At 47.3% G+C, this 26,186-nt stretch overlaps 1 protein-coding gene across 3 annotated transcripts in view; it reads right to left on the bottom strand.

Annotated features, from left to right (window-relative positions):
* The window catches only part of loxl4 (lysyl oxidase-like 4), a 131,572-nt gene extending 107,634 nt beyond the window's left edge, over positions 1-23,938 (bottom strand). The window contains exons 1-4 of one of the 3 annotated variants that reach the window (XM_072557141.1): positions 23,780-23,938; positions 18,391-18,747; positions 15,515-15,687; positions 2,423-2,631 (exon numbers count right to left, since the gene is read on the bottom strand). In XM_072557141.1, the coding sequence (XP_072413242.1) occupies positions 2,423-2,631; positions 15,515-15,687; positions 18,391-18,694 (686 nt within the window). In that variant the 5' untranslated portion in view covers positions 18,695-18,747; positions 23,780-23,938. Of the gene's footprint in view, positions 1-2,422; positions 2,632-15,514; positions 15,688-18,390; positions 18,748-20,770; positions 20,790-23,535; positions 23,745-23,779 lie in introns of those variants that run through there. The other 2 variants (XM_072557142.1, XM_072557144.1) reach the window with 2 other exon arrangements.
* Between the last annotated feature and the right edge of the window lie 2,248 nt (positions 23,939-26,186).

Genomic DNA, 26,186 nt, shown 5'->3' with positions numbered 1-26,186 from the left:
TATTTCCAGCAAGAAAGGTCAAACAGGCCGGGGATTTATTCTCTAGAGATGTGATGGATGAACAGTGATCTTTAAGATTTGATAGTGTAGACAGAGAAAGTTTCCACTTGGGAGCAAGACCAGACTATGGGACATCAGTACAACATACTCACAAATAAATTCATAATTGCATAAGACAGAGGAGGAGATATAGGCCATTCAGTCCATCTAGTCTGCTCCATCGTTCAACCACGTGGCATCAACATCAACTTCACTAGTTTCCAAATCTTCCCTTCCCCCACTGCATCCCAGATCCAACCCTCCAACTCGGCACTGCCCTCTTAATCTCTCCATCTTCCTTCCCACCTATACACTTCACTCTCCCCACTGACCTATCAACGTCACCCCCCCAACTGCATCCACCTATCCCCTTTCCAGTCCCACCCTCACTCCCCTATTTATCTCTCAGCCCCCTTCCCCAGCCCACAACATTCCTGCTGAAGGCCTTATGGCCGAAACGTTGACTCCTGCTCCTCGGATGCTGTCTGACCTGCTGTGCTTTTCCAGCACCACACTTTTCGACTCCATCATTCAATAAGATCATGGCTAATCTGACAACCACCAAGTTCATTTTCCTGCCTGTTGTCCACTGACCTTCCCTAACTGATTAAAAATTTGTCTATCTCAGTCTTGAATATACTTAAGAGGGCTGTTGAAGCTGAGTCCTTAAGTAAAGAATTCCAGATTCACTACTCCCAGAGAGAATAAATTCCTTCTCATCTCTGTTTGGGATGTGCAAACCCTTACTCTAAATGATGCCCTCGGGTCCTAGACTCTCCCATAAGGGGAAACACCTTCTCCACACCTCAGTAGAGTCATAAAGTCATAGAGATATACAGCATGGAAACAGACCCTTCGGTCCAACCCGTCCATGCCAACCATATATCCCAACCCAATCTAGTTCCACCTGCCAGCACCCGGCCCATATCCCTCCAAATCCTTCCTATTCATATTCCCATCCAGATGCCTTTTAAAGGTTGCAATTGTACCAGCCTCCACCACTTCCTCTGGCAGCTCATTCCATACCCATACCACCCTCTGCGTGAAAAAGTTGCCCCTTAGGTCTCTTTTATATCTTTCCCCTCTCATCTTAAATCTATGCCCTCTAGGTCTGGACTCCCCGACCCCAGGGAAAAGACTTTCTCTATTTACCCTATCAATGCCCCTCATGATTTTATAATCCTCTACCAGGTCAGCCTCAGCCTCCGACACTCCAGGGAAAACAGCCCCAGCCTATTCAACCTCAAATCCTCCAACTCTGGCTGGCAACATCCTTGTAAATCTTTTCTGAATCCTTTCAAGTTTCACAACATCTTTCCAATAGGAAGGAGACCAGAAGTGCACACAATATTCCAACAGTGGCCTAACCAATGACCTATACAGTTACAACATGACTTCCCAACTCCTGTACTTAATACTCTGACCAATAAAGGAAAGCACACCAAATGCCTTCTTCATTATCTTATCTACCTGCCACAGAGTTGCACAGCACAAAAACAGACCCTTTAGTCCAACTTATCCATGCTGACCAGATATCCTAAATTAATCTAATCCCATTTGCCAGCATTTGCCCATATCCCTTGAAACCCTTCCTACTCATATACCCATCCAGATGCCTTTTAGATGTTGTAATACACACACCACCCTCTGTGTGAAAAAGCCACCCCCTAAGGTCCCTTTTAAATCTTTCCCCGCTCACCCTAAACCTATGCCCTCTGGTTTTGGTCTCCTCTACACTGGGAAAAAGACCTCGGCTGTTCAGCCTATCCATGCCCCTGATGATTTTCTAAACCTTTATAAGGTCAGCCCTCAGCTCCCAAGACATCAGGGAAAATATATCCTGTCAAGTCCTCCAAGAATTGGAAAGTTCCCATGCTGGAAGCCAGCACTAATAGAAATGAAACAGTCCAACTCGTTCATGCCGCCCAGATATCCCAACCTAATCTCGTCCCTTTTGTTAGCATTTGGCCCATATTCCTGTAAGCCATTCCTATTCATGTCCCCATCCAGATGCCTTTTAAATGTTGTAATTGTACCGATTCAGCCCAAAACACTGACCTTCCCACTCTTCAGATGCTGTCTGACCTCCTGTGCTCTTCCAACTTCATGTCTATTGACTCAGGTCTCTTAGGAATATTGTGCTGAGCCGAAGAGTGGGGAGAGTGAGTGATTGAGGTGAATAATGGAGATGCATTCCAAAGGGGAACCTGGATAAGGGCACAAGGAAGGCAAGCACAGAAGCAGACATTGGTGGGGTTGCATCTGGCCGAGTGGGCGGAGAGCACCCCAGGGGTCGAACCGTCTGGCTTCAACACTGCGAAGTCTCGGGGGGAGGGAAGGGAAGGGGGTGGGGGTCAGATGCAGGAGGTTGACCACAGCCTACCTGTAAATCCTCACGTTTACCGGGAGCTCTCCCGGGAAGCCAAGCATTCCGCACACCACCCGACTGTTGTTCAAGGTCCAGTCGGCATCACAGACCTGCTTCCACCTGCCCTGGTACTTGACCTCCACCACGCCCTCAGTGATCGGGTTCCGCCGCCTGGCCGACGCCAAGACCGGTCGGATGCGAACTTCATCCACCTTGCTCTGGCCCTGGTGACAGGAAGAAGAGGACAGTCTGAATCTCAAAGGAGTTTTTCTTTTTTCATTTCGCGTGCAGTTTGGAGTCTCCGTGCCAAAAGTATATTAGGCCACACCAACCCTATCTCGCCCTGCTATCGGAAGGATGTTGTGAAACTTGAAAGGGTACAGAAAAGATTTACAAGGATGTTGCCAGGGTTGGAGGGTTTGAACTATAGGGAGAGGCTGAACAGGCTGGGGCTGTTTTCCCTGGAGCGTCAGAGGCTGAGGGGTGACCTCATATAGAGGTTTATAAAATCATGAGGGTCAAATACAAGGGTAAGCAGACAAGGTATTTTCCCTGGGATCAGGGAGTCCAGAACTAGAGGACATAGGTTTAGGGTGAGAGGGGGAAGATATAAAAGGGACCTAAGGGTTAATCTTTTCACGTAGAGGATGGTATGTGTATGGAATGAGCTGCCAGAGGAAGTGGTGGAGGCTGGTACAATTACAACATTTAAAAGGCATCTGGATGGGTATATGAATAGGAAGGGTTTGGAGGGATATGGGCCAAGTGCTGGCAAATGGGACTAGGTTAGGATATCTGATCGGCATGGACAAGTTGGACCGAAGAGTCTGTTTCCGTGCTGTACATCTCTATGACTCTATATCATTAGTTGAAAAATTAACCAAAAGTTGTGAAGGGTTCGACATTAAAAGGAAGTGTTTTCTGCTTGAATTGAATCTGTTCAAAATAATCCAAGTATCAATGAAACAAATTTATTAAATGGTGATTATTTTCATTTTACTGATGCCAGTAGTTGCTGCCACCAGGAACTCTGCTATTAGAGCATGCCATCCTCAAACATTCCTTGTAGCTTATCTGTAACCACGTGGAGGTGCCAGTGTCTGTAACCACGTGGAGTTGCCAGTGTCTGTAACCACGTGGAGTTGCCAATGTCTGTAAACACGTGGAGGTGCCAGTGTCTGTAACCACATAGAGTTACAGGGTGGGCAAGAGATGTTGCCCTAGCCACTGACAGCCACAACTCATGAATAAATACAAAAGAACACAATCTGTAATGTCCAATATCCAACAACTCAAGAAGCTTGACACTATCCACCACATGTTGCACCACTGGCGCTCAGTAACAATGGTGTGCACTCTTTACAAGAAATTTACCAAGGTTCCTTGGACAGCATCTTCCAAACCCAGGGTCACTTCAGTACAGAACTTTACCATCCCTCTCAGCACCCAAACTTCAAAGGCCTCTTATGTTCCTCTTCAGAAAAGCTTTGCATATTGTCCAGATTTCTGAGACATTTGCATCATAATAAATCTTTTACAATTGGTAAAAAAATACATTTGAAGTAGCGATCTAAACCTAGACAGAGTCTTCAACACCAGACAGTGACCAATCCCCAAGGTCCTAGTTGTCCAAATGACCAGACAATCACATGGCTCGTGCAGCCTGGGATAGCAATCACTAAATAGCTGACCATTCCCTAATTGTGTGGATGGAAGCCAGAAAATATGAAGGGGTGCAAGGAAAATGAGAGTCAACGAAAGGAGATCAAAGATCCTCTGAATCCTAAACAAAAAAAAATCAAAGAACTGCAGATTCTGGAAGACAGAAACAAAAGATTTCTCTCCACAGATACTGCCAGACCTGCTGAGTTTTTCTGTTTTGATCCTCCGAATCCTGTCAGCAATTAGATTTAATACGCAAGTGAATCCCTTTGGGGGGGTCAGCTGTTGAGTTCCACGCTGAACAGATCATGATGCATTTATCGTGTTTCTTTTCATTTACTTTAAAGGCCTGAAACTTTAAAGGATTGTGTCAACACTGCAATCATACCATCAAAGAGAAACAAGTGGAGAATTTTCCTGCCAGTCTGTAGCACCTTCCAGCATTCCAAAGGATAATCAAGGCATCCTCTTTCAAACACAGCGCTAAAGGGTGGCATAGTGCCTCAGTGGTTGGCACTGCTGCCTCACAGCACTAGGGATCTGGGTTCGATCCCACCTTTGAGTGACTGTCTGTATGGAGTCTGTATGCTCTCCCTGTGTCTATGTGGGCTACCTCCCAGCATCCAACGATGCTTAGGTTAGGTGGATTGGCTGTTCTAAATTGCCCGTAATGTCCAGGGATGTGTAGGATAGATGGGGAACACAGAAATACTGTACAGGTGTGGACCTCGGTGGGATAATCTTTGGAGGGTCAATATGGACCCAATGGGCTAAATGGCCTGTTTCCACAGTATCAGGATTCCATTCTATGGATGTTATATTATGGTTGTACATGAGATTAAACCATCACCAGTTGTGTGTCTCTCGCTCTCTCTAATGAGAGAGTAGTCCTCTGGGAACAAAGCAATGTTAGAACACAAGGTTGCAGACGCTGCCAGACCTGTTGAGTTTCTCCAGCAATCTCTTGTTTGTTTCAAATTTCCAGCATCTGCAGTAGCTGGCTTTCATCACAAGGTTTTATTTCTTGTATATTGAGGGTTTACATCAAAGCCTTCACTTTGTCCTTTGATTGTTCCTCTTTGAAGATCCTGGTTTGAAGAGCCCAGCTTATGGGGCTGGATTCCTACTGAAGCTGAGGAAAAGAATGAAGGCAGGAAATATGATAACCAATGGTTCGATGACGTACAGCGAGGTGTTCCAGAACCTCCAGATCAAAGGAGAAAGTGGAGACAGAAGCTTCCTTTGGTTCTGAAGTCTTGGAAAGGGTTGCAAGAGGTAGCGCTTTGATTTGCTACTTAGATCTTGTTTCTGTTCGATCACTGAATTCCAACCGGCGATTTCCTCACAGTGTAAAAATGTAAGCAGAAGCTTTAATGTTTATTGTGATGAGCATGAGTAATTCCTCTGAGCTGTATCTTTGGAGGTGGTTCAACATACAGGAGCACTGAGGCTGTTTCTAAAAGCAAGTTCCTTCAGATTTCTCCACATCCACACTGGTGGACCTGGAAATGGGAGCGTCGGGAAGTTCAGGTAGTGCTGGGTTGGACAGCATCCTTCTCACTGACAGCACTCCCAGGACGGGCAATGAATTCGATCCACTGTCTATATCACGGAGTTGGGGAGCTCCTCATTTATAGAGGCAGGTCCCCATTAAATGGTGACATTGTGGGGTCTGTGATCCTTTTGCTGACGGTGTGGATGCCTCCAGCTCAAAGGAGGCAGCCCCTTTAAAGGCCTAACCTTTCTTACATCGCCTATTGGAGTCAGGAATGAGGGAGATTCCGGTTCTTCCTTAGTTACCTCCAGGCCAAGCTGACATCCAGGGAGATTGTGTCAATAGATGTGGAGCTGGGAAACAGAGCAGGTCAGGTCAGGCAGCATCTGAGGAGCAGGAAAGTCAAGTCAGAAGGTTCAGATTAGATTCTCTACAGTGTGGAAACAGGCCCTTTGGCCCAACAAGTCCACACCAATCCTCCGAGAGTAACCCACCCAGACCCATTCCCCTACCCTGTATTTACCCCAAATAAGTGATGCACCTAACACAATGGGACATTTTTAGCGTGGCCAATTCACCTGACCTGCACATCTTTGGATTGTGGGAGGAATGCAAAGCACCCAGAGGAAACCTACACAGACACGGGGAGAATGTGCAAACTCCTGGTGCTGTGAGGCAGCAGTGCTAACCACTGAGCCACCGTGAAACATTGACTTTCCTGCTCCTGGGATGCTACCTGACCTGCTGCGTTTTCCCCAACTCCACATCTATTGACTCTGACTTCCAGCACCTGCAGTCCTTACTCTCTGCACATCCAGGAAGATTGTTATATAACAGAGCAGCACGCTTCTAGTACATTGTCCTGCTTCAAGTGATTGGAGGTAAGATGGAATCTGAGTCACCTCTGAGCTACCCGCTAGGACATGGTGGCGGGGGGGGGGAGGGGGGAGGTGAAGACATCTTGTGCTCTCTCAGAGGTAACATTCATGGGGCTCGACACTACAGCCCGAGTGCATGAGGCTGATGACTCGCTTGCTGAGCTGGTAAGTTTGCTCACAGAACTTTCATCACTAGACTGGTTATCATCATCAGTGCGTCTCCAGTGAAGAGTTGGTGTTCTGTCCCATTTACTGTTTGTGTATCTGGGGTAGGTGGTGTCCTTTCCAGTTCTTGTGCAGAGTAAGGGGAGGTTCACGATCCCCATCTGGTCCCAACACTGGGATCCTGTAGCCCACCATGGAACTAGCCCGTCACATAGAAGTCAGCTTTAACGGTGTCCGCTGTTGATCAGTGGCAGAGTACTGATCTCTGAAGTCACACTGCAGAGACTAGACTGGGGTTCCAGGGAAGGGCTGAGTAAATGTGACCTGGCCTACCCTGCCCTCCAACCTGTTTTGAACGAGAGCAGAGGAGTTTTCCCAGTACCCGATCAATCACCAATGCTCAAAATGGGTTACATTGCTGATATTACAACACACTTCGTTGAATTCAGAATGTGGGCGTCGCAGGCTAGACCAGCACTTATTGCCCATTCCTAATTATCCAGAGCACAGGTAAGGTGCAACCACATAAAGGACACCAGTTAAACTGATGGGTTTTCACAACAATCTCCAACAGTTTGATGGTCATCGTTAGACTTTTAAGTTCAGATTGTCACTGAATCCAAATTCCACCATAAGCTGTGGTGTGATTCAAACTCAGGTCCCCAGAACATTACCTGAGTCTGAGTTAATAGTCTGATAGTAATACCACAAGACCATTGCCTCTCCATGTACTACAGCTCCATTGGAACACTTTGACTGTAAAGTATTTTACTCTACAAATGTGAAAGGTACTACAGAAATGCAAGTACTTTCTTCCTTTACCATATTTTTGAAAAAGAGGACTATTGCATGGCTGGAAAACCAAATCGGAACACTCTAGGATTTAAATTAACCTTAACACAATCGAGGAGACTGGGAGAAAGTGAATTATCGGCCTCCTCCAACTGTGCCTGACCTCTTTCGCAGCAACTTCAGAGCATTGGGCAGGCGGACTGTCAATCATTGTGACTGTACCATATCATGATGGCATTGTCTATGTCATGGTACCTCTGGCACTGGTATTGTAGCAAGAGGGAATGGCTGGGATAATGGAAAGGCTTCATCTGTGCTGGGTCAACTGATCCCAGCTGGGGCAGCAATTATTGGGTACCAGAGCTGACCTCAGTGCCCAGGTTCAAGGACAGGCTAAAACCAGTCAAATCTCGAAATCACTTTGCTGAGAAGTGATCCTGCTGGGACAGTGATGGGAGAACGGTACAGGACCTCAGTTTTTTTTTTATTCGCACTCCTGCCTCAGAGTCGCATTCAGCCTGAGAAACAAGTTCCACTCCAGGCGTCAAGTACAACGTTAATGCTGGCATTCCTGCGCAGCCCTGAGACAAGACAGTATTGTGGACGAGAGGTTAGATCAGGCCAAAGTAGCCTACTCATGTTGAGGTAGAAGATCCAACCTCAGCCAGAACCTCAGGCAGGGAGGTAATCTGAGGGGAAGAGGTGCCCATTTACAGAGGCAGCCCTCATTTAATGGCGGCGTTTTTGGCCATTGGCTTATGGTGGAGCCCTCAAACAGTGTCACAATCTTCCTGGAAGTGACCTCCTAATGGCAGCTCTGGCTCAAATGCTAAACTGGATCATCTGGGTTATCTTCACGTTTTCTGCTTGTGGGATCTTGCTCTGCGGAAATTGGCCACTGTACTTCCCACTTTACAGTGGCGACTGCACTTCAAGGACATTTCACCGGCTGTCTAGCCCTTGGAGACGTCCAGCTGATGTGAGAAATCACCATATGAACAAAGGTCTTCCTCATCGCTCCCCCTCCCTCCCTCCCTCCCCTTCCACCACCACCATTTCAACAACATGCACTTCTATCGAACCATCAACATCCCCAGGATATTAAAGATCAGGCTGCAAGGGGAAAAAAAAAATCATCTCTCATTACCAGTGAAGAAGGAACTTTAAATAAAGATGATAAAGATTCACAGACAATTGTAAAGTTGGATTCTTCAGGACCAGGGAAGGAAAAAGGGATAAGGCAAAAGGGAGATGAGGGATATATTAGAAATAGAAGGCAGTGGAGGAATAGGAGAACAAAGCCTGACTCTGGGTATGAATCCAAATATTAACTAATATTTTAGTTCATTGTCAATCTCTAATAGCCAGTGCCTGCAAACAGGTTCCTGCTAATTAAGCATCTAAGACTGTTTTTGTTGCAATTTCCTGTCTTTAAGATGTTGCAATATGAAACCATCTACAAATCACGATGGACAAATTATAAAGATCAGGATCAAGACAAGAGGACCCAGCTGTCTGCCAGCTGCACGTTAAACACCCAGAAAAGGTCCTCATCAATCACTCTTTGTATTGTCCACAGAGAATCCAAACTGCAGCTGTCACCATGGTAACAGGGCAGGAGCAACTATGAACAAACACGAGGGCTCGATTCTAAAATGCTGTCGTCAAAGCCAACCTTCCTCCTGTAGGATGTGGCCCACAGCAAAGCAGTTTCAAAGAAACCAAACATTTGAGGGTCAAGATGCAGAAAAATCAAAGTGCAAGGGAAGATAATTACTCAGAGGAAGCAATTTGGAAACAGGGTGCAGTCAGTACAAGTTGCCCTTTATCTACCTTCATTAGAACTGCATCTGTTTAGGGTTGGGGCGGGGGAGGCGGAGGTTTTGGTTCAAATGTTCACGTAGGCCTCAACCCAACCCAGAGTCCAAATGAAAAAGACCCTGACTAGTCTCTGTTCAATTCCTCATTGAAAGGGCATTGCCTCAGTCATCAAAGGTAGAGGGTGTATACTGTCGATCGATGAGGTGGAACACGGAAAGGCTAGGTTTGGCAGTGTGATTAACTCCACACAACTAGAGTATTGTGTGTGCTTCTGCAATCCACCTTAAAGGAGGGATGTGATAGCACTGGAGAGAGTGCAGAGGGAGATTTACCAAGCCTGGACTTGAGAGTTGTAGCTATGAGGAGAGATTGGACAGACTGGGGGGCTGTTTTCCTTGGAGCAGAGATTGAGAGGAGACAAGATGTATCGAATTATGAGGGACAAAGACAGGAAGAAACCTTTTCCCCTTGGTCGTGGGATCAATGACCAGGGGGAGGTGACATCGATTTAAGGTAAGGGACAGGAGTGGGTTACGAGTAAAGAGTTTTTCACCCAGAAAGGTGGTGGGAATCTGGAACTCCCTGCCTGTAAGGATGGTAGAGACAGGAACCCTCATCACATTGAGGAGGTATTAAGATATGCACTTGCAAGGCCAAGGATATGGGCCAAGTGCTTGAGAAATGGGATAAGAATAGTTAGGAGCTTGTTTTTCACCGGCACAGACTCGATGGGCGGAAGGGAACTTTTCAGTGCTGTAGGCCTCTATAACTCTGTGGTACATTGGCTGAGGCAGTGCAGAGGGAATTTCAAATCATACCTTAGCAACACCAGAGGAGCTAACCACTGGAATCAGTGACTGAAGTCTCTGAGATCGAAGCTAAGTGAGGGGACAGAGGAGCAAGCAATGGGGCTGGAACCGTGACGTGTGAAAGCCAGAAAGCTGAGAGAGAAAGGAATGAAAAAATCACTTGCATCTCCGTGGTGCCAGGCATAATGTCAGGCTGTTCCAAAGCACTCAGCAGGAGTGCGGTCACCATGTGATATGTAGCCATATTTTTTTTCCTATATTCATTCATGGGAGGAGAGTGTCATTGGCAAAGCAACATTTATTGCCCATCCCTAATTGCCTAGACCAGGTAAGGATGGCAGTTTCCTGATGGCAAAACCAGATGAGTTTTTCCCAACAAGTGACAATGGTTGTCATTAGACTTAATTCCAAATGCTTTTTGAATTCATATCGCTGTCATGGCAGAATTCAAACCTGGGTCCCTGGAATATTATCTGGGTTCACCATCCAGTGATAATACCAGTAAACCATCACATCCCCACAGCATAGTAAGATCCACAAGCTCTGATGTGATAATAACCACATATTATGTTTTCTCATGTTGGCTCAGAGATTTAACCTTTGCCTGGACACTTCAGCAAGACACTGACCAGAGACCTTTTACACACACTGAAAAGGATAGATGAGGTCTTAGGTTGAGGTTAAGCTAAAATCACCAGTTTTGTTGGACCATTCGGGTGCACTTTCATGAGCGAGAAAGGCAACAGGTGGAGATTTAACCTGAGGGTCACCATGCCTCAGGCGAGGGGAGAGATTGAGAAGGACACGATAACCTCAGCTGAATCCATGGCGCTGGTATCATTCTGCATTGCAAACCAGCCATCCAGCCAACCGAGCTTACCAATCCCCTAGCCTCTGCAGAAAACACGGCTCCTCTTGATGGAGGGCTGCAATCTTAGAGGACCATACTGGAGCTTTAGCCAAGACAATGGTTTCATTAATATAAATATTCAGGAGCAGGAAACGAGTCCAATTTTACCCTCTTTTCTTGAAGCGTGAGGTATGTAAGTGAACCCACTTAACCATGCACAAAAACATTCAACCGAATTAAAAACTTCAAAAGCTTAAAAATCAAAAGTCTCAATGCAGCTCTGTTAGGGGATGTCTGAATCGGTGAGTTAAGAAGGGCTGATCAGACTTGCCCAGTTGGTTTCTCATGAGCTTAGTCTGACCATTACATTCCAGGCTGTCTTCCCCAGCAAGTGAGTGGACCCTCTGCTGAGATCAGACTGTTTCCTCATCTGTCTCTGTACAGAGCTCAGGAATGTGAGGATTCCACTGACCAGGAAAGGCATGTGGCTGCCCTTATCTGAGAGAGCTATTACTGCCGAGACGTCAGTATGTGTTTTTCCAAGCAAATGATCTCAGCCGACAGCTCACATTCCATCCACTTCCCATCGCTATTGCGAATGAATGGAGCTGCTGTCGTTAGGCCAGCCCCAGTTCAGCTCCCTTTTGTTCTTTGTGCCCATCGTTCCCTTCTCAGTCAGTCAGCAGCACGCCTGTCCTGGGAATTTGTGTAAACTAAAGAAGCATGGATGCTGGAATTCCGAAACAGAGGCAAAGATTGCCAGAGAAACCCAGTAGGTCCGGCAGAGAGAGAGAGAGAGAGAGAGAGAGAGAGAGAGAGAGAGAGAGAGAGAGAGAGAAAGCACAGCCCATGTTTCACAGCCTAGTGACCCTTCATCGGGAACTTCTGCTTTCTCTCACCAAAGTAGCTGCCAGGCCTGCTGAGTTTCTCCAGCGATACCTGGGAATACATGAGCTTTGCTCACTCCCTGCACCGTCCCATCTGACAGCTGACAGGAAACAACAACAACACAGTGACTCAGTGATTAGCACTGCTGCCTCACAGCGCAAGGGACCCGGGTCCAATTCCCACCTTGGGCAACTATCTGTGTGGAGTTTGCACAATCTCCCTGTGTCTGCGTGGGTTTCCTCCCACAATCCAAAGATGTTCAAGTTAGATGAACTGGCTGTGCTAAATTGTCCACAATGATAGGTGCATTAGTCAGGGGGAAAGGTAGGGTAAGGAATGGGTCTGGGTTGATTACTCTTCAGAGGGACGGTGTGGACTTGTTGGGCCAAAGGGCCTGTTTCCACACTGTTGGGATCTAATCTTAAAAAAAAAACTTACACTACAGAGAGTGGAACCAGGTGTTCTCCAGCGCCTCCTCCCACCCACAACGCACTACACCCTGGGCATTTGGCGATGGACTACCTTTTCAACTGGGTAACAGAGTGTCAGGCAGAGACCTCACTGCCATCCTTGCCATTAAATCATTGGTGAGAAGGCTCATGAGCTGCCTGTAGGAGCAACCATTGCCCATTTAAGATGCTTCATCCCACCAGAATTGGCATGAGGGAGGTGAAATGGTGGGCTCACCAGGCAGGAAGGCTGCCAGTTAAACCCAGGCCCTCTGTTCCTGATTGGTGACCCATCCCCCCCACCCCCCCACATCAAAGTCTTTGCTGTCAAACCTTCTCTCTTACCCCCTCCCCTCCATGAGCTCTCAGTGGCCGGGATTTCAATGCTAAGAGGGGCCTTGTTCCCAGGGGGAAGTCCACTGTAGGCCTGTCAAGGGGCAGAGTGGCCCCTGAGAACAGGCAGCACTCAGGAATTGCAGAGCTCAGAGAGAAATAACATCACTGAATTATACAATCACTACAGTGCGGAAAGAGGACATTTGGCCCATCTTGTTTGCACCGACCCTCTGAAGAGCAACCCACCCAGACCCAGCTCCCTACCCTATCTTCATAAGCCCACATTTTCCACGGCTAACCCACCTAACCTGTGCAATCCTGGACACTATGGGACAATTTAGCATGGCCAATCCACCCTAACCTGCACACATTTTGACTGTGGGAGGAAACTGGAGCAGCCAGAGGAAACCCACACAGACACGGGGAGAATGTGCAAACTCCACACAGACAGTCGCCCGAATCAAAGCCGGATCCCTGGTGTTGCGAGGCAGCAGTGCGAACCACTGAGCCACCCCAAATGACCCATGGCACTTCACAGAAGCATAAAATCAGACAGTGTTTAAACACACAAGGACATGTTATAAGACTCATTGTAAATGATCAGGGAGACACAGAGAGGTTTAAGGAGGGAACTTGTAGCTCAGCGTCTCCACAGCTCGATACTCTGGCCCTGGTAAGGCAAGAACGGACAGAATTGGAGAAATTCATTCCGATTTTCCCATCTTTCTAAACTCAGTCATCTCCAACTGTTTCCAGAATCTGAGTCCATTACACAAAATGAAATTTAATTGCTTGCTTTGGTTCAGGATGAGTTAGGTCCCTGCTACAGAATGATGCACTCTTGATGATTAATATTAACGTCCTGCTTGAAAACCATAATACCTCCACTTTAATCTTTCACATCTCAGGGATAGCATGGGGTTAGACACAGAATAAAGCTCCCCCTACTCATTGAAGCTGAAAGTTAATCCCCCTAGACACTGTCGCCATCAAACATTCCCAGACAGGTGTAGTACAGCGCTAGAAACAGAGTAACACTCCCTATACATTGCCTCCCTACACTCCCAGAACAGGGGCAGCATGAGGTTAGATACAGAGTAACACTCCCTATACACTGTCCACACCAAACACTCCCAGATCAGGGGCAGCATGGGGTTAGATACAGAGGAACACTCCCTATACAATGTCCCCATCAAACACTCCCAGATCAGGGGCAGCATGGGGTTAGATACAGAGTAACACTCCCTATACACTCTCCACATCAAACACTCCCAGGACAAGGGCAGCATGGGGGCAAAAGTGAGGACTGCAGATGCTAGAGATCAGAGTCTAGATTAGAGTGGTGCTGGAAAATCAGCGTTTCAGGCTTAAGCCCTTCATCAGGAATTAAGGGGCAGCATGGGGTTAGATTGAGAGTAAAGCTCCCTATACACTGTCCACATCAAACACTTCCAGGACAGGGATAGCATGAGGTTAGATACAGAGTAACACCTCCCATAGACAGTCCCTATCAAACACTCCCAGGACAGGGGCAGTATGAGGTTAGACTGATAGTAAAGCTCCCTCTAGACCTGCTGTTCCCATTTCTAGAATCCATTTGCCTCATGTTCACTTTATCTCCCGATCAGAAAAAAAATCTTTCCCGTCCTCAATGTGCAGACTAAAGCTTCATTCTCTCAGACATGCTTTCCACTAATGTACGTTTCTCGTCTCAGTGTCTCAAAGAGCGTTTTCTGTTTCACAGCCAGTCAGAATGTAGCAGCAAGTCCACCTCCCTTTCCCAGTCACACATTCTGCAAGCTCAGCTGTTTATCTTGCCCCAGGTCCAAAAACAGTCACAGTTTTCTCTTCTCTTGCCCTGCACTCTCACAGAGTCTGTTAGCTTGAGCACTCTAACGCTGAGAATGAATGAAGCCTCGATAAACACAGGCATTGTCTGGGGATCAAGACTGGAAAATGTCAAAGAAAACGCCAAGTTCATCACAAAATCACACCATGACAGTCTTGGGTTCAAACAGTCCTACCCACTGCTGATATTGGATTTACAGAATGTTACTGTAGAAAATAGTGTCATGCCCCATTTAAATAAACCTGTTAATTTAGTGAAGCAATGTGAGAGGAGGTGATGACCTCATGCTCGGCTGTTAATCCAGAATCCCAGGGAATGGTCTGGGGACATGGGTTCAATCCTGCTAGGGAAGATGATGGAATTTGAATCCAATAATAAAAAGCAAATCTGGAATTAAGAATCTAACGATGACCATGAATTCTTTGTTGCTTGTTTTGGGGAAATCCCATCTGGTTCATTAATGTCCTTTAGGGAAGGAAACTGTCATCTTTACCTGGTCTGGCCTACGTGTGACTTCAGACCCACTGCAATGTGGAGTGCTAGCATCCACCAGTGCTGCATGGGTACGATTGTCAGAGAAAATCTGACACTGAGTTAGCGGGCAAAAAACAGTTTGTTCAAACCGACAGGTTTTAGAGGATGGTAGACAGGAAGAAACTTGATGGAGGTTTAGTGGGAGAGCAAAGAAACATTGTTTCACCCAGAATAGTGGTGGGGATCTGGAATTTGCTGCCTATAAGGGTGGGAGAGGCAGAAATCCTCATAAGATTTTAGAAGTATATAGATGTATACTTGCTATGCCATGGCTACAGGCCAAATGCTGGAAACTAGGATTAGAATAGCTGGGTGCTTGTTTTTTACCAGCACAGGTGGGCCGAAGGGCCTTTTTCTGTGCTGTAGACCCCAATGACTCTATGACTGCATCCAATCAGAGTTGGCACCAAGTCTATGATATTAACCTACCACATGACCACCAGGAGGCAATAATGAGCAGCTTCCTGGGAATCTCACCACAGTCAGTCTCAGGTTAGCAGCTCCAGAAACAGGAAGGGCCACATGGTTGCCTGGGATAAGAGGCGGAGGTCTGAAGCAGGAGGTCTGAAGCAAGCCTACCTGAAGCGCAGCAAAGGTCTCTTTGTGTTCGAGTCCAGCCAGTCGCTTCTCTGAGCACACCACGCCAACGTCCTCACTGTGTTTGCAATCATTAACACCCCAGCCGTTAGACTCACAGGCGGCGATGGACTCTTCTTCACCTCTGCATTTCACATTGTCCAGCCAGATGGGGCCTAGATAGAAGAATTACAGAAGTTAAGGCAAAGTGCATTGGTGGCAAGGGATAGGGGATCCCAGGTTTCACAAACAGTGGCAGATAGCAAAGACAAACTTGTATTAAACTCTGGTTCAGACTCAACTACAGCAATGTGTCTAACTCTGGACCCTACACTTTAGGATTTAAAGGCTTTAGACAGACTGCACATCAGATTTACAAGAATGGTTCCACTGGAGCCATTGAATGGAAGAGCCTTGGGAAAAGTTGATGGGCAGAGAGATCTGGGAGCACAGGTCCATTGTACCCTGAAGGTTGCTGCACAGCTGGATAGAGTGATCAAGAAGGGATATAGTATGCTTGCCTTCATTGGAAAGGGTATTGATTTTAAGAGCTGGCAAGCCATGTTAAAATTGTACAAGACATTGGTTCGGCCGCATTTAGAATACTGTGTACAGTTCTGGGTGCCACATTACCAAAAGGATGTGGACGCTTTGGAGAGGGTGCAGAGAAGTTTTATGAGGATGTTGCCTGGTATGGGAAGGTGCTGGCTATAAAGAGAGATTGAGTAGGCTAGGTTTATTTTCACTGGAAAAAAGGAGATTGAGGGAGGACCTGATTGAGGTTTACAAAATCATGAAGGGTATAGACAGGGTGGATAGAGACAAGCTTTTTCCCAGGGTGAAGGATTCAATAACGAGAGGTCATGCTTTCAAGGTGAGAGGTAGAAAGTTTAAGGGGGATACACGTGGCAAGTACTTCACACAGAGGGTGGTGGGTGTTTGGTACGCGTTTCCAGCAGAGGTGGTAGAGGCAGGCACGGTAGATTCATTTAAGATGCGTCTGGACAGATGCACGAGTAGGTGGGGCGCAGAGGGATACAGATGCTTAGGAATTGACTGATAGGTTTAGACAGTACATTTGGATCGGCTCAGGCTTGGAGGGCCGAAGGGCCTGTTCCTGGGCTGTAAATTTTCTTTGTTCTTTGTTGATAAACTGACAATGCTGAGGCTGTTCTGTTTTTTCTTCAATAAACTTTCATTCAGAGAATGTGGATGTTGCTGTTTTGTCAGCATTTCCTCCCCATCTCTGATTGCCCAAAGGTAATCACAGCCAACCACACTACTGAGAGTCTCGACTCAACCATTGAGCCAGACCAGGTATTGGCAATAGATTGTCTTCCCTAAAGGGAAGTATATTTACAACAAACAATCAACATCTGATCAATGGTCACCATTAAGCCAGCTCTTTATTCCATATGTCATTGAATTCAAATTCTATCATCTATCATTATGCATTTTTTTATTTATTGCTCTTCCAGGGGGCAGTTAAGAACCAATCACATTGCTGTGGGTCTGGACTTACATGTTAGGCAGACTAGCTAAGGATGGCAGTTTCTTCATAGAATCCCTACGGTGTGGAAACAGGCCATTAGGCCCAACTATTCCACACGGATCCTCCAAACAGTAACCCACCCAGACCCATTCCCCAAACCTATTACTCTACATTTACCCCTGACTATTGCATCTAACCTACACATCCCTGAACACGATGGGCAATTCATTATGGGCAATTCAGCATGGCCAATCCACCTAACCTGTATACCTTTGGACTGTGGGAGGAAACCGGAGCACTCAGAGGAAACCCACGCAGACACGGGGAGAGTGTGCAAACACCACACAGACAGTTGCCTGAGACTGGGATTGAACCAGGATCCCTGGCACTGCGAGGCAGCAGTGCTAACCACTGAGCCAACGCATTGCCCCAGAAATAAACCATTAACTGTGCCTCTGGATTAACAGTCTAACCACAAGACTATTGTTTTCCCTAAAGGGCCTTAGTGAACCAGATTGGGTTTTCCTGACAATGCTCTCATGCACAGCAGTAGACACTGGGGTGGCACGGTGGCTCAGTGGTTAGCACTGCTACCTCACAGTAACAGGGTCCCAGGTTCAATCCAAGCCTTGGGTGACTGTGTGTGGTGTTTGCACATTCTCCCCATGTCTGCATGGGTTTCCTCCCACAGGCCAGGTGAATGGGCCATGCTAAATTGCCCATAGTGTGAGGTGCATTAGTCAGAGGGAAATGGGACTGGGTGTGTTGCTCTTCGGAGGGTCAGTGTGGACTTGTTGGGCCAAAGGGCCTGTTTCCACACTGTAGGGAATCTAATCTAATCATTCCTAATCCCAGATTTTTATTGAATTCAAACTCCACCAACAGGCCTAATGGGACTTGAACCCTGGTACCCAGAACATCACCTGAGTCTCTGTATTAACAGTCCAGCAAAACAGTCAGTAAGCCATCACCTCCCCCTGATATGGGAATAGGGCTGGAAAGTAAATCAGGATCTAATTGAGTATGCCCAAAGGGTTGAATTGCCTACTGTTTTGGATTCAATAACAAGAGACCAGGCTTTCAAGAGGAGGTAAAAAGTTTAAGGGGGATACACATGACAAGTACTTCACACAGAGGGTTGTGGGCATCTGGAATGTGTTACCAGCAGAGGTGGTAGAGGCAGGCTCGGTAGATTCATTTAAGATGCGTCTGGACAGATGCATGAGCAGGTGGGGCGCAGAGGGATACAGATGCTTAGGAATTGGGCGACAAGTTTAGACAGTACATTTGGATCGGCTCAGGCTTGGAGGGCCGAAGGGCCTGTTCCTGGGCTGTTTTCTCTGTTCTTTGATTTTATTTTTTTTCATGAAGTGGAAGGAGGTGTTACCTTTGCCTTGGCCGTACTTTGCACTGTGGGCCCAAGTCAGCGCTCCCTCATAGCCCAGCTCTCGGCAGATCACCGTGGCAACGTCGAGGGTGAAGTCATCGTCACACACTGTGCCCCACTGGCCACTGTAGAAAACCTCCACGCGACCTTCGTGGTGTGTCCTCTTCAATCCCGCCAAGCGGATCCTGACTTCCTTCTGCTCTGGTGACGGCCCTGAGGTCGTTCTGGCAGTGCCAAGGATCAACAGGCTGCAGAGGAGAAGCACTGTGCCAAGGAGGAGGCCTGGTGGAGCACCCTTCATCATGACCTTGTCAAGTGGCACTCAGGAGAACACTTTAGAGCACGAGGGTTCTTTACCTGTAACAGCAGCACAGATTAAAATATGCAAACAACAGCATTCCCAATTAATACATATTATATTCATCCAGACAAATATATATCCCATTTCCTCTTTGTTTTCTTCAAACACACTCAACAACATTTTGACAAGGTTCTGGGTGGCACAGTGGTTAGCACTGCTGCCTCTCAGTGCCAGTGTTCGATTCCAGCCTCGGGTGCCTGGAGCCAAAGAGGTTGAGGGGTGACCTTGCAGAGATTTACAATATCCTGAGGGGACATGGATAAGATGAGTAGCCAAGGTCTTTTCCCCAGGGTAGGTGAGTCCAAAACTGGAGGGCATAGGTTGAAGGTGAGAGGGGAAAGACTTAAAAAAGGACCTGAGGGGCAACTTTTCCTCACAGGGGGTGGGCGCATGCATGGAATAAGCTGCCAGAGGACGGAGCAGAAGCGGGCGCAATTACAACATTTAAAAAACATTTGGGCAGGTTCAAGAATGGGAAGGTTTAGAGAGTTTTGGTGAAAGTGAAGACTGCAGATGCTGACGATCAGAGTCAAGACTAGAGTGGTGCTGGAAAAGCACAGCAGGTCAGGCAGCAACCGAGGAGCAGGAAAAGCCCTTCATCAGGAATGATGAAGAGAGAGATATGGGCCAAATGCTGGCAAGTGTGACTAAATTAGCTTAGGATATCTGGTCGGCATGGACGAGTTGGGCTGAAGGGTCTGTTTCCATGCTGTATGACTCTATGACATCAGCACCTTCTGAAAGTCACTGCCAAACATTTGGGTCCTTGGCCCCTTTAAGAATCTTGATGGTATCACCTGCAGGATGGTCTTGGAAGACACGGCTATGAGCAGTGCCCAATGGACACTTTCTAACCTGCCTGAGCAGCTTGTGCTCCCCCATCCTGTGCAGTCTTGAAACCTGGCAGTTGCTGAATCTGACAGCAGCCCAGAGTACAGAGCAAACACTTTGTACAAACAGACCTGATTATGCTGCCAACCTTGAGCAAGACCAGCCACCAGCAACCAACTCAATCATTAACCCCTCAATGAACAATTCTTCTTCTCCGCACCCGCCCCATTCCCCATTTACCTTTCCATCCCCCACCCCGACTCTGCCTCCAGTGTCCAGATGATTTCTCAAAGTTTCCAGATAGAACAGAAACTGAATTTCCACTCCGCACTCTTTCCTTCCTTCCCTCCTGACCTGTGTTGGTGTGCGGTGCCCCATTGTACAGCTGAGCCAAGTGGTCACCTTCTACCCTGTGCATGGACAATAGGTAACATTGGCATTGTTTTCTTGGAGGTATCCATTCTCCCCCAACAATGACACAGTTGGTTGAGGGGCAAATATTGGTCAGGGTCGCATGGTGGCTCAGGGGTTAGCACTGCTGCCTCACAGCACCGGGGACCCTGGTTCAAGTCCAGCCTCAGGTGACTGTGTGGACATTCTCCTTGGGTCTGCGTGCGTTTCCTCCAGGTGCTCTGGTTTTCTCCCATAGATGTGCAGGTTGGGTGGATTAGCCATGGTGGCTATGGGGTTATGGGGATAGGGTGGGGGTCTGAGTCTGGGTCTGGGTCTGGGTGGGATGCTCTTCGGAGGTTCAGTGCGAACCTTAATGGGCTGAATGGCCTCTTTCCACACTTTAGGGATTCTATGGATCCTGGAGAGAATGGTTCTGCATTTCTTCGAACTGTGTTCATGAGCTTCTTTGACATCCAGCCAAGAAGTAAGACCTCATGTGATTTCTGACTTCACTGTTGGCACCAATCTTTAGGCAGTAAACACAATGCATTTGCACCTCAAGGACCTGGGGTTTACTCAGCAAAATCATTTCATTGCAGAAAGGGAATGGATGAGCAGCACTCTGAAGAAGCAAATTGTCAGAATCTCAGCACTGTTTTCCCAATGGATACCCGGAGGTGATCAACACTGAAGCAACGAGCAGTACCAATAGGCCAAGATCTCCAACAGGCCAGCTGGGAGCTTCTGCCCCATAATGGCACATGAATGTAAATCGTCATCTTCTGAAATGGATACCTGGGATGGTAGGCTTGTCGTATGAGATTGGGTTGACTCTCCCTGTATTCATTGGGTTTTACAGAAGCAGAGAGGGGAGGGCAGAATCTCGGTGGCTCAGTGGTTAGCACTGCTGGCTCCCATCACCAGGGTCCCAGGTTCAATTCCAGCCTTGGGTAACTGTCTGTGTGGAGTTTGGACACATTCTCCATGTGTCTGCATGGGCTTCCTCTGGGTGCTCTGGTTTCCTCCCACAGTCCAAAGATGTGCAGGTCAGGTGAATTGGCCATGCTAAATTGCCCATAGTATTAGGTGCATTAGTCAGAGGGAAATGGGTCTGGGTAGGTTACACTTCAGAGGATTGGTGTGGACTGGTTGGGCCACTATCCACACTGTAAGGAATCTAATCTAACCTAATCAGCATCCTGACTTGGAGATATGTTGTCATTTTTTTCTACCGCCGTTGGACCAAAACCTTGGAACTTCCTCTTGAACAGCATCGTGGGGGCTTTCTACAACACATGGACTGCAGCTGTTCAAGGAAGTGCCCTTTTCCCGAGCAATTAGGGATGGGCAACAGAATGCTGGCCCAGCCAGTGATGCCAAAGTCCCGTAAAAATAAAACTGGAAGTTGCCAACTCATTGCTGGAGCCTGCAATCCCAGAAGAGTGTGACAGTCCACCATAGAAAGCATCCTATCTGGATCCATCACAGCGTGATACAGCAGCCGCTCTGCCCAAGACAGCAAGAAACTACAGGGAGTTATGAACACAGCCCAGTCCATCTCGCAAACCAGCCTCCCATCCATTAACTCCATCTACACTGCCTCGGGAAAGCAGCCAATATAATCAAAAGATCCCTCACAGCTGAAAATGTGTTGCTGGAAAAGCGCAGCAGGTCAGGCAGCATCCAAGGAGCAGGAGAATCGACGTTTCGGGCATGAGCCCTTCTTCAGGAATGAGGAAAGTGTGTCCAGCAGGCTAAGATAAAAGGTAGGGAGGAGGGACTTGGGGGAGGGGAGTTGGAAGTGTGATAGGTAGAAGGAGGTCAAGGTGAGGGTGGGGGCGGAGAGGTCAGGAAGAAGATTGCAGGTTAGGAAGGCGGTGCTGAGTTCGACGGATTTGACTGAGACAAGGTGAGAAGAGGGGAAATGAGGAAACTGGAGAAATCGGAGTTCATCCCTTGTGGTTTGAGGGTTCCTAGGCAGAAGATGAGGCGCTCTTCCTCCAACCGTCGTGTTGCCATGGTCTGGCGATGGAGGAGTCCAAGGACCTGCATGTCCTTGGTGGAGTGGGAGGGGGAGTTGAAGTGTTGAGCCACGGGGTGGTTGGGTTGGTTGGTCCGGGTGTCCCAGAGGTGTTCTCTGAAACGTTCCCACCCGGACCAACCAACCCAACCACCCCGTGGTTTCTCCAGTTTCCTCATTTCCCCTCCCCCCACCTTGTCTCAGTCAAATCCCTCGAACTCAGCACCGCCTTCCTAACCTGCGATCTTCTTCCTGATCTCTCCGCCCCCACCCCACTCCGGCCTATCACCCTCACTTGACCTCCCTCCACCTATCGCGTTCCCAACGCCCCTCCCCCAAGTCCCTCCTCCCTACCTTTTATCTTAGCCTGCTGGACACATTTTCCTCATTCCTGAAGAAGGGCTCATGCCCGAAACGTCGACTCTCCTGTTCCTTGGATGCTGCCTGACCTGCTGCGCTTTTCCAGCAACACATTTTCAGCTCTGATCCCCAGCATCTGCAGTCCTCACTTTCTCCTCAAAGATTCCTCACACTCAGTTATACTCTCTTCCACCCTCTGCCATCAGGCAGAAGATACAAAAGTTTGACTGCACGTGTGAACAGATTCAGGAACAGCTGCTTCCCGCTGAATGGCCCGACCAAATGTTAACTCTGACCTCTCTCTCTCTCTCCGCAGCTGTAATAGTGTATTCTACACTGTTCTGTTACGCTGAAGCACTTTGTAAGGTACGGTCTGCCTGTTGAGCACGCAAAACAACACTTTTCACTGTATCTCCCCAATAACTCAGTGAAATATCGATGGTTGAGATTACAGTGTGTGAAAGAGAGAGAGACAGAGACAGGGAAGGGGAGAGTGAGCAGGATTCACAGCACACATCCAGTTCTTGAGAGACGGAACCTCAAAAGAGAACAGCAGAGACAGACTGAAGCAATGCAAACACGATCCCTATCAGAAACCAGGCTCAAAATGTCAGAGCGCCTCAGGCAGACTGGGGCTTGACAGAAGCCCGAGGGGCAGAGGGACTTTGTGGAAATCTAGTGCAGAAAACCTCAGCGAGTTCTGCAAACTCATAGGTAGATAAAAAGGGAAAGAGTAGCTGCAGGAGGTGGAAGAGAAAGAGAGAAGGAATAAGACAGGACGAGGAAGAAAACAAAAATGAGTATGAAAGAGGGAGAAAGGTAAATGAAAAAAAGAGAAAGGCAGGAAGAGAAAGATAGAGAGCAAAAGAGTAAATGGAGAAGGGCGAGAACGGAAAAGACCGGGGAACAGAAAATGAAAATGAGAAGACCGAGACTTGGATGAATTCCAAATGAAAACTGAAGTTCAGGATGTAGAAAGCGCAGAAATGGTTCTTTCTGGCGGAAAAAAAAATCCCAGAGCAGCCCCATTGCTCAGATCCATGAAATGGGTAGCAGACAGTTAAATACTAACAACAGCGACAGAGCAAAGAAAATGAAGCAAATTGTTGGGTTGGGGGAGGTGTAAACATAGCAAGAAATCGATTGCTTATCGATATCGACATCAGCTGCCCGAGTTTACCTCTCAGTATCGTCCCAGAGTGAGAAGGAACGCAAGCAGTTCCACCAATCCCTCTCCAAAAGTACAAACCGCCTTCAAACAACTCAAAAAGAAATCCGATACAATATTCTGCTGCTTTAAAATATTAAGCGGTCGCAAGTTACAACAAATTCACTATATCATTTTCCCGACTGCAGAGATGTGCTGAGTATACACGTCTCTTTCTAAGAAAAAGCCAACTGGAAATTAAGTGATTAAAACTTACAGCATGCGCTGAGACTGAGTGGAGACCAGCTGAGGGTAGGAGAGGGATCTGTGTTTGACAGCGCACACAGCCCAGAGAAACTCCCAGTCTCTGCTAATCCCACCTCTGCCTTTTCGCTTTTATCACCACCACGTGTTTACTCTTTCGCCCTCTGCCTCGTCCCTTTCGCTCTCTGATTTCCCCCTCCCACCCTGCTCCAGAAAAGACCTTTCAGTGTTGTGAAAGTCAGGCAGTCACAGGGTGTGGAGGAGATATGTAGTGGATGTGGTTATTTCTGTTCGGCGGTGAGATTATTGGACTGAGAGGTGGGAGCAAGGATCCAGATAGTGCCCCCATTCCCAAAACAAATCCATACGCTGCTAATTTAACATCGAGATCATTGCTGGGGTATAAACAGGAAAGGATATTCTATATTCTATTCTAACTGCAAAACCTAATGCAGATGGGACAGTAAGATCCCATTGCACTGTTAAGTGAAAGAGTGAATGCCAGAAATTGTTCTGCCCGTCCATATCTCTCCGCACACCAGACCCACCCCTTCACCCACAGTCTAACAATTATTCTGAATAAGGGTCACTAGATTCCAAATGTTCATTCTGCTTTCTCTCCACAGATGCTACCAGACCTGCTGAGTTTCTCCAGCAATTTTTGTTTCTTTTTGAATTACTCAGCTAATTATCCAATTCCCCTTTTGAACCCCATGATTAACTTCTCCTCCACCCCACATGCAGGTAGAGAATCCCATGTCCTAACCACTCACTGCTTTAAGAGGTGCGTTCTCACCGTCTTTGCTCAAAGTTGTCTGGTTCCTGACCACTTTCTCCCTACCTACATGGCCTGGACCCCCCTCGCTTTTGAAATTTCCTTTCTTCCCAAAGAAGAACCGACCTTGTTTCTTCCTTCTAATCCAAGGAAACACAGTCATAGAGTCATAGAGGTGTACATCACGAAACAGACCCTTCGGTCCAACCCATCCATACCGACCAGATATCCCAACCTAATCTAGTCCCACCTGCCAGCACCCGGCCCATATCCCTCCAAACCCTTCCTATTCATATACCCATCCAAATGCCTTTTAAATGTTGCAATTATACCAGCCTCCACCACATCCTCTGGCAGCTCATTCCATACATACACCCTCTGCGTGAAAAAGTTGCCCCTTAGGTCCCTTTTATATCTTTCCCCTCTCATCCTAAACCTATATCCTCTAGTTCTGGACTCGCCTACCCCAGGGAAATGACTTTGTCTATTTATCCTATCCATGCCCCTTGTGATTTTATAAACCTCTATAAGGTCACCCCTCAGCCTCCGACACTCCAGGGAAAACAGCCCCAGCCTGTTCAGCCTTTCCCTGTAGCTCAAATCATCCAACTCTGGCAACATGCTTGTAAATCTTTTCTGAGCCCTTTCAAGTTTCACAACATCCTTCTTATAGGAGGGAGACCAGAATTGCATGCAATATTCCAAAAGTGGCCTAACCAATGTCCTGTACAGCCACAACACGACCTCTCAACTTCTATACTCAATGCTCTGACCAATAAAGGAAAGCATACTAAATGCCTTCTTCACCATCCTATCTACCTGTGACTCTGGTCCCTGGTCCCTGGGACCATCCTCTCAATCTACCCTCCCAGGGCAATGTCTTGACCAATCGGAATCAACCTGCCCAGTTTAAAATTTGCACAAAGTATTGCAGTGAACTGTCAATCATAACGAACTGGTAGATTCTCCATGGCAACACCTCAACCCATTAGATTCTACTTGCTAACCAATCTCTTATTATGTATACGTGGTCGGTCGTCCCCTTATTTTGGAATTTTTGCAAACGGTCCTGATGTGTGCCAAACAAAAAGTTTCAATAAAATGGGTCTTTTTTCAACTGAAAATGCACCCTATCTAATGCCTCGCACCTTCCTAAAGAGTCATGCTCAGAATTGGTCACAGTACTCCAGTTAGCACTGCCCCAGTTGGTTATGCTGTGATGGTTCTTTGCCTGGCGTTTTAGTGTTTGAAAGCATAGTGGAATTGTTCGGGTCAGTTCTGCTGTTAACTGTACAGAGGAGACAAAATATTACATTTCTATAGTGTCTTAACCACCTCAGCACCAGCAAAGAACTTCCCATCAATAAAGTGCTTTCGAAATACAGATTGCTGTAGCCAACTTGCACAAGGTAAACTCCCATCAACAGCAAGGTGCTAATGTCTAGCCAATCTGTCTTGGAGATATACTGGCGTGAAATATTTTCTAACAAACAGGATGGTGGGACAAACCCATCATTAAGCCACTCTAACCCATGCCGTGAGACACAGTTCTTGGTTTCTGCCTACTCCTCCAGCCTAGCCCTACCAGTCCCTGAGTGCTCTATAAGTCTGGTCTCTCATTGAAAGGCTATTTCCTTTGCTGTAC

Source organism: Chiloscyllium punctatum, chromosome 38, assembly GCF_047496795.1.
Source record: "Chiloscyllium punctatum isolate Juve2018m chromosome 38, sChiPun1.3, whole genome shotgun sequence".
Lineage (NCBI taxonomy): Eukaryota > Metazoa > Chordata > Chondrichthyes > Orectolobiformes > Hemiscylliidae > Chiloscyllium > Chiloscyllium punctatum.
The sequence above is the reverse complement of the archived record's forward strand: the minus strand, read 5'-3'. Positions and strand labels throughout refer to the sequence as shown.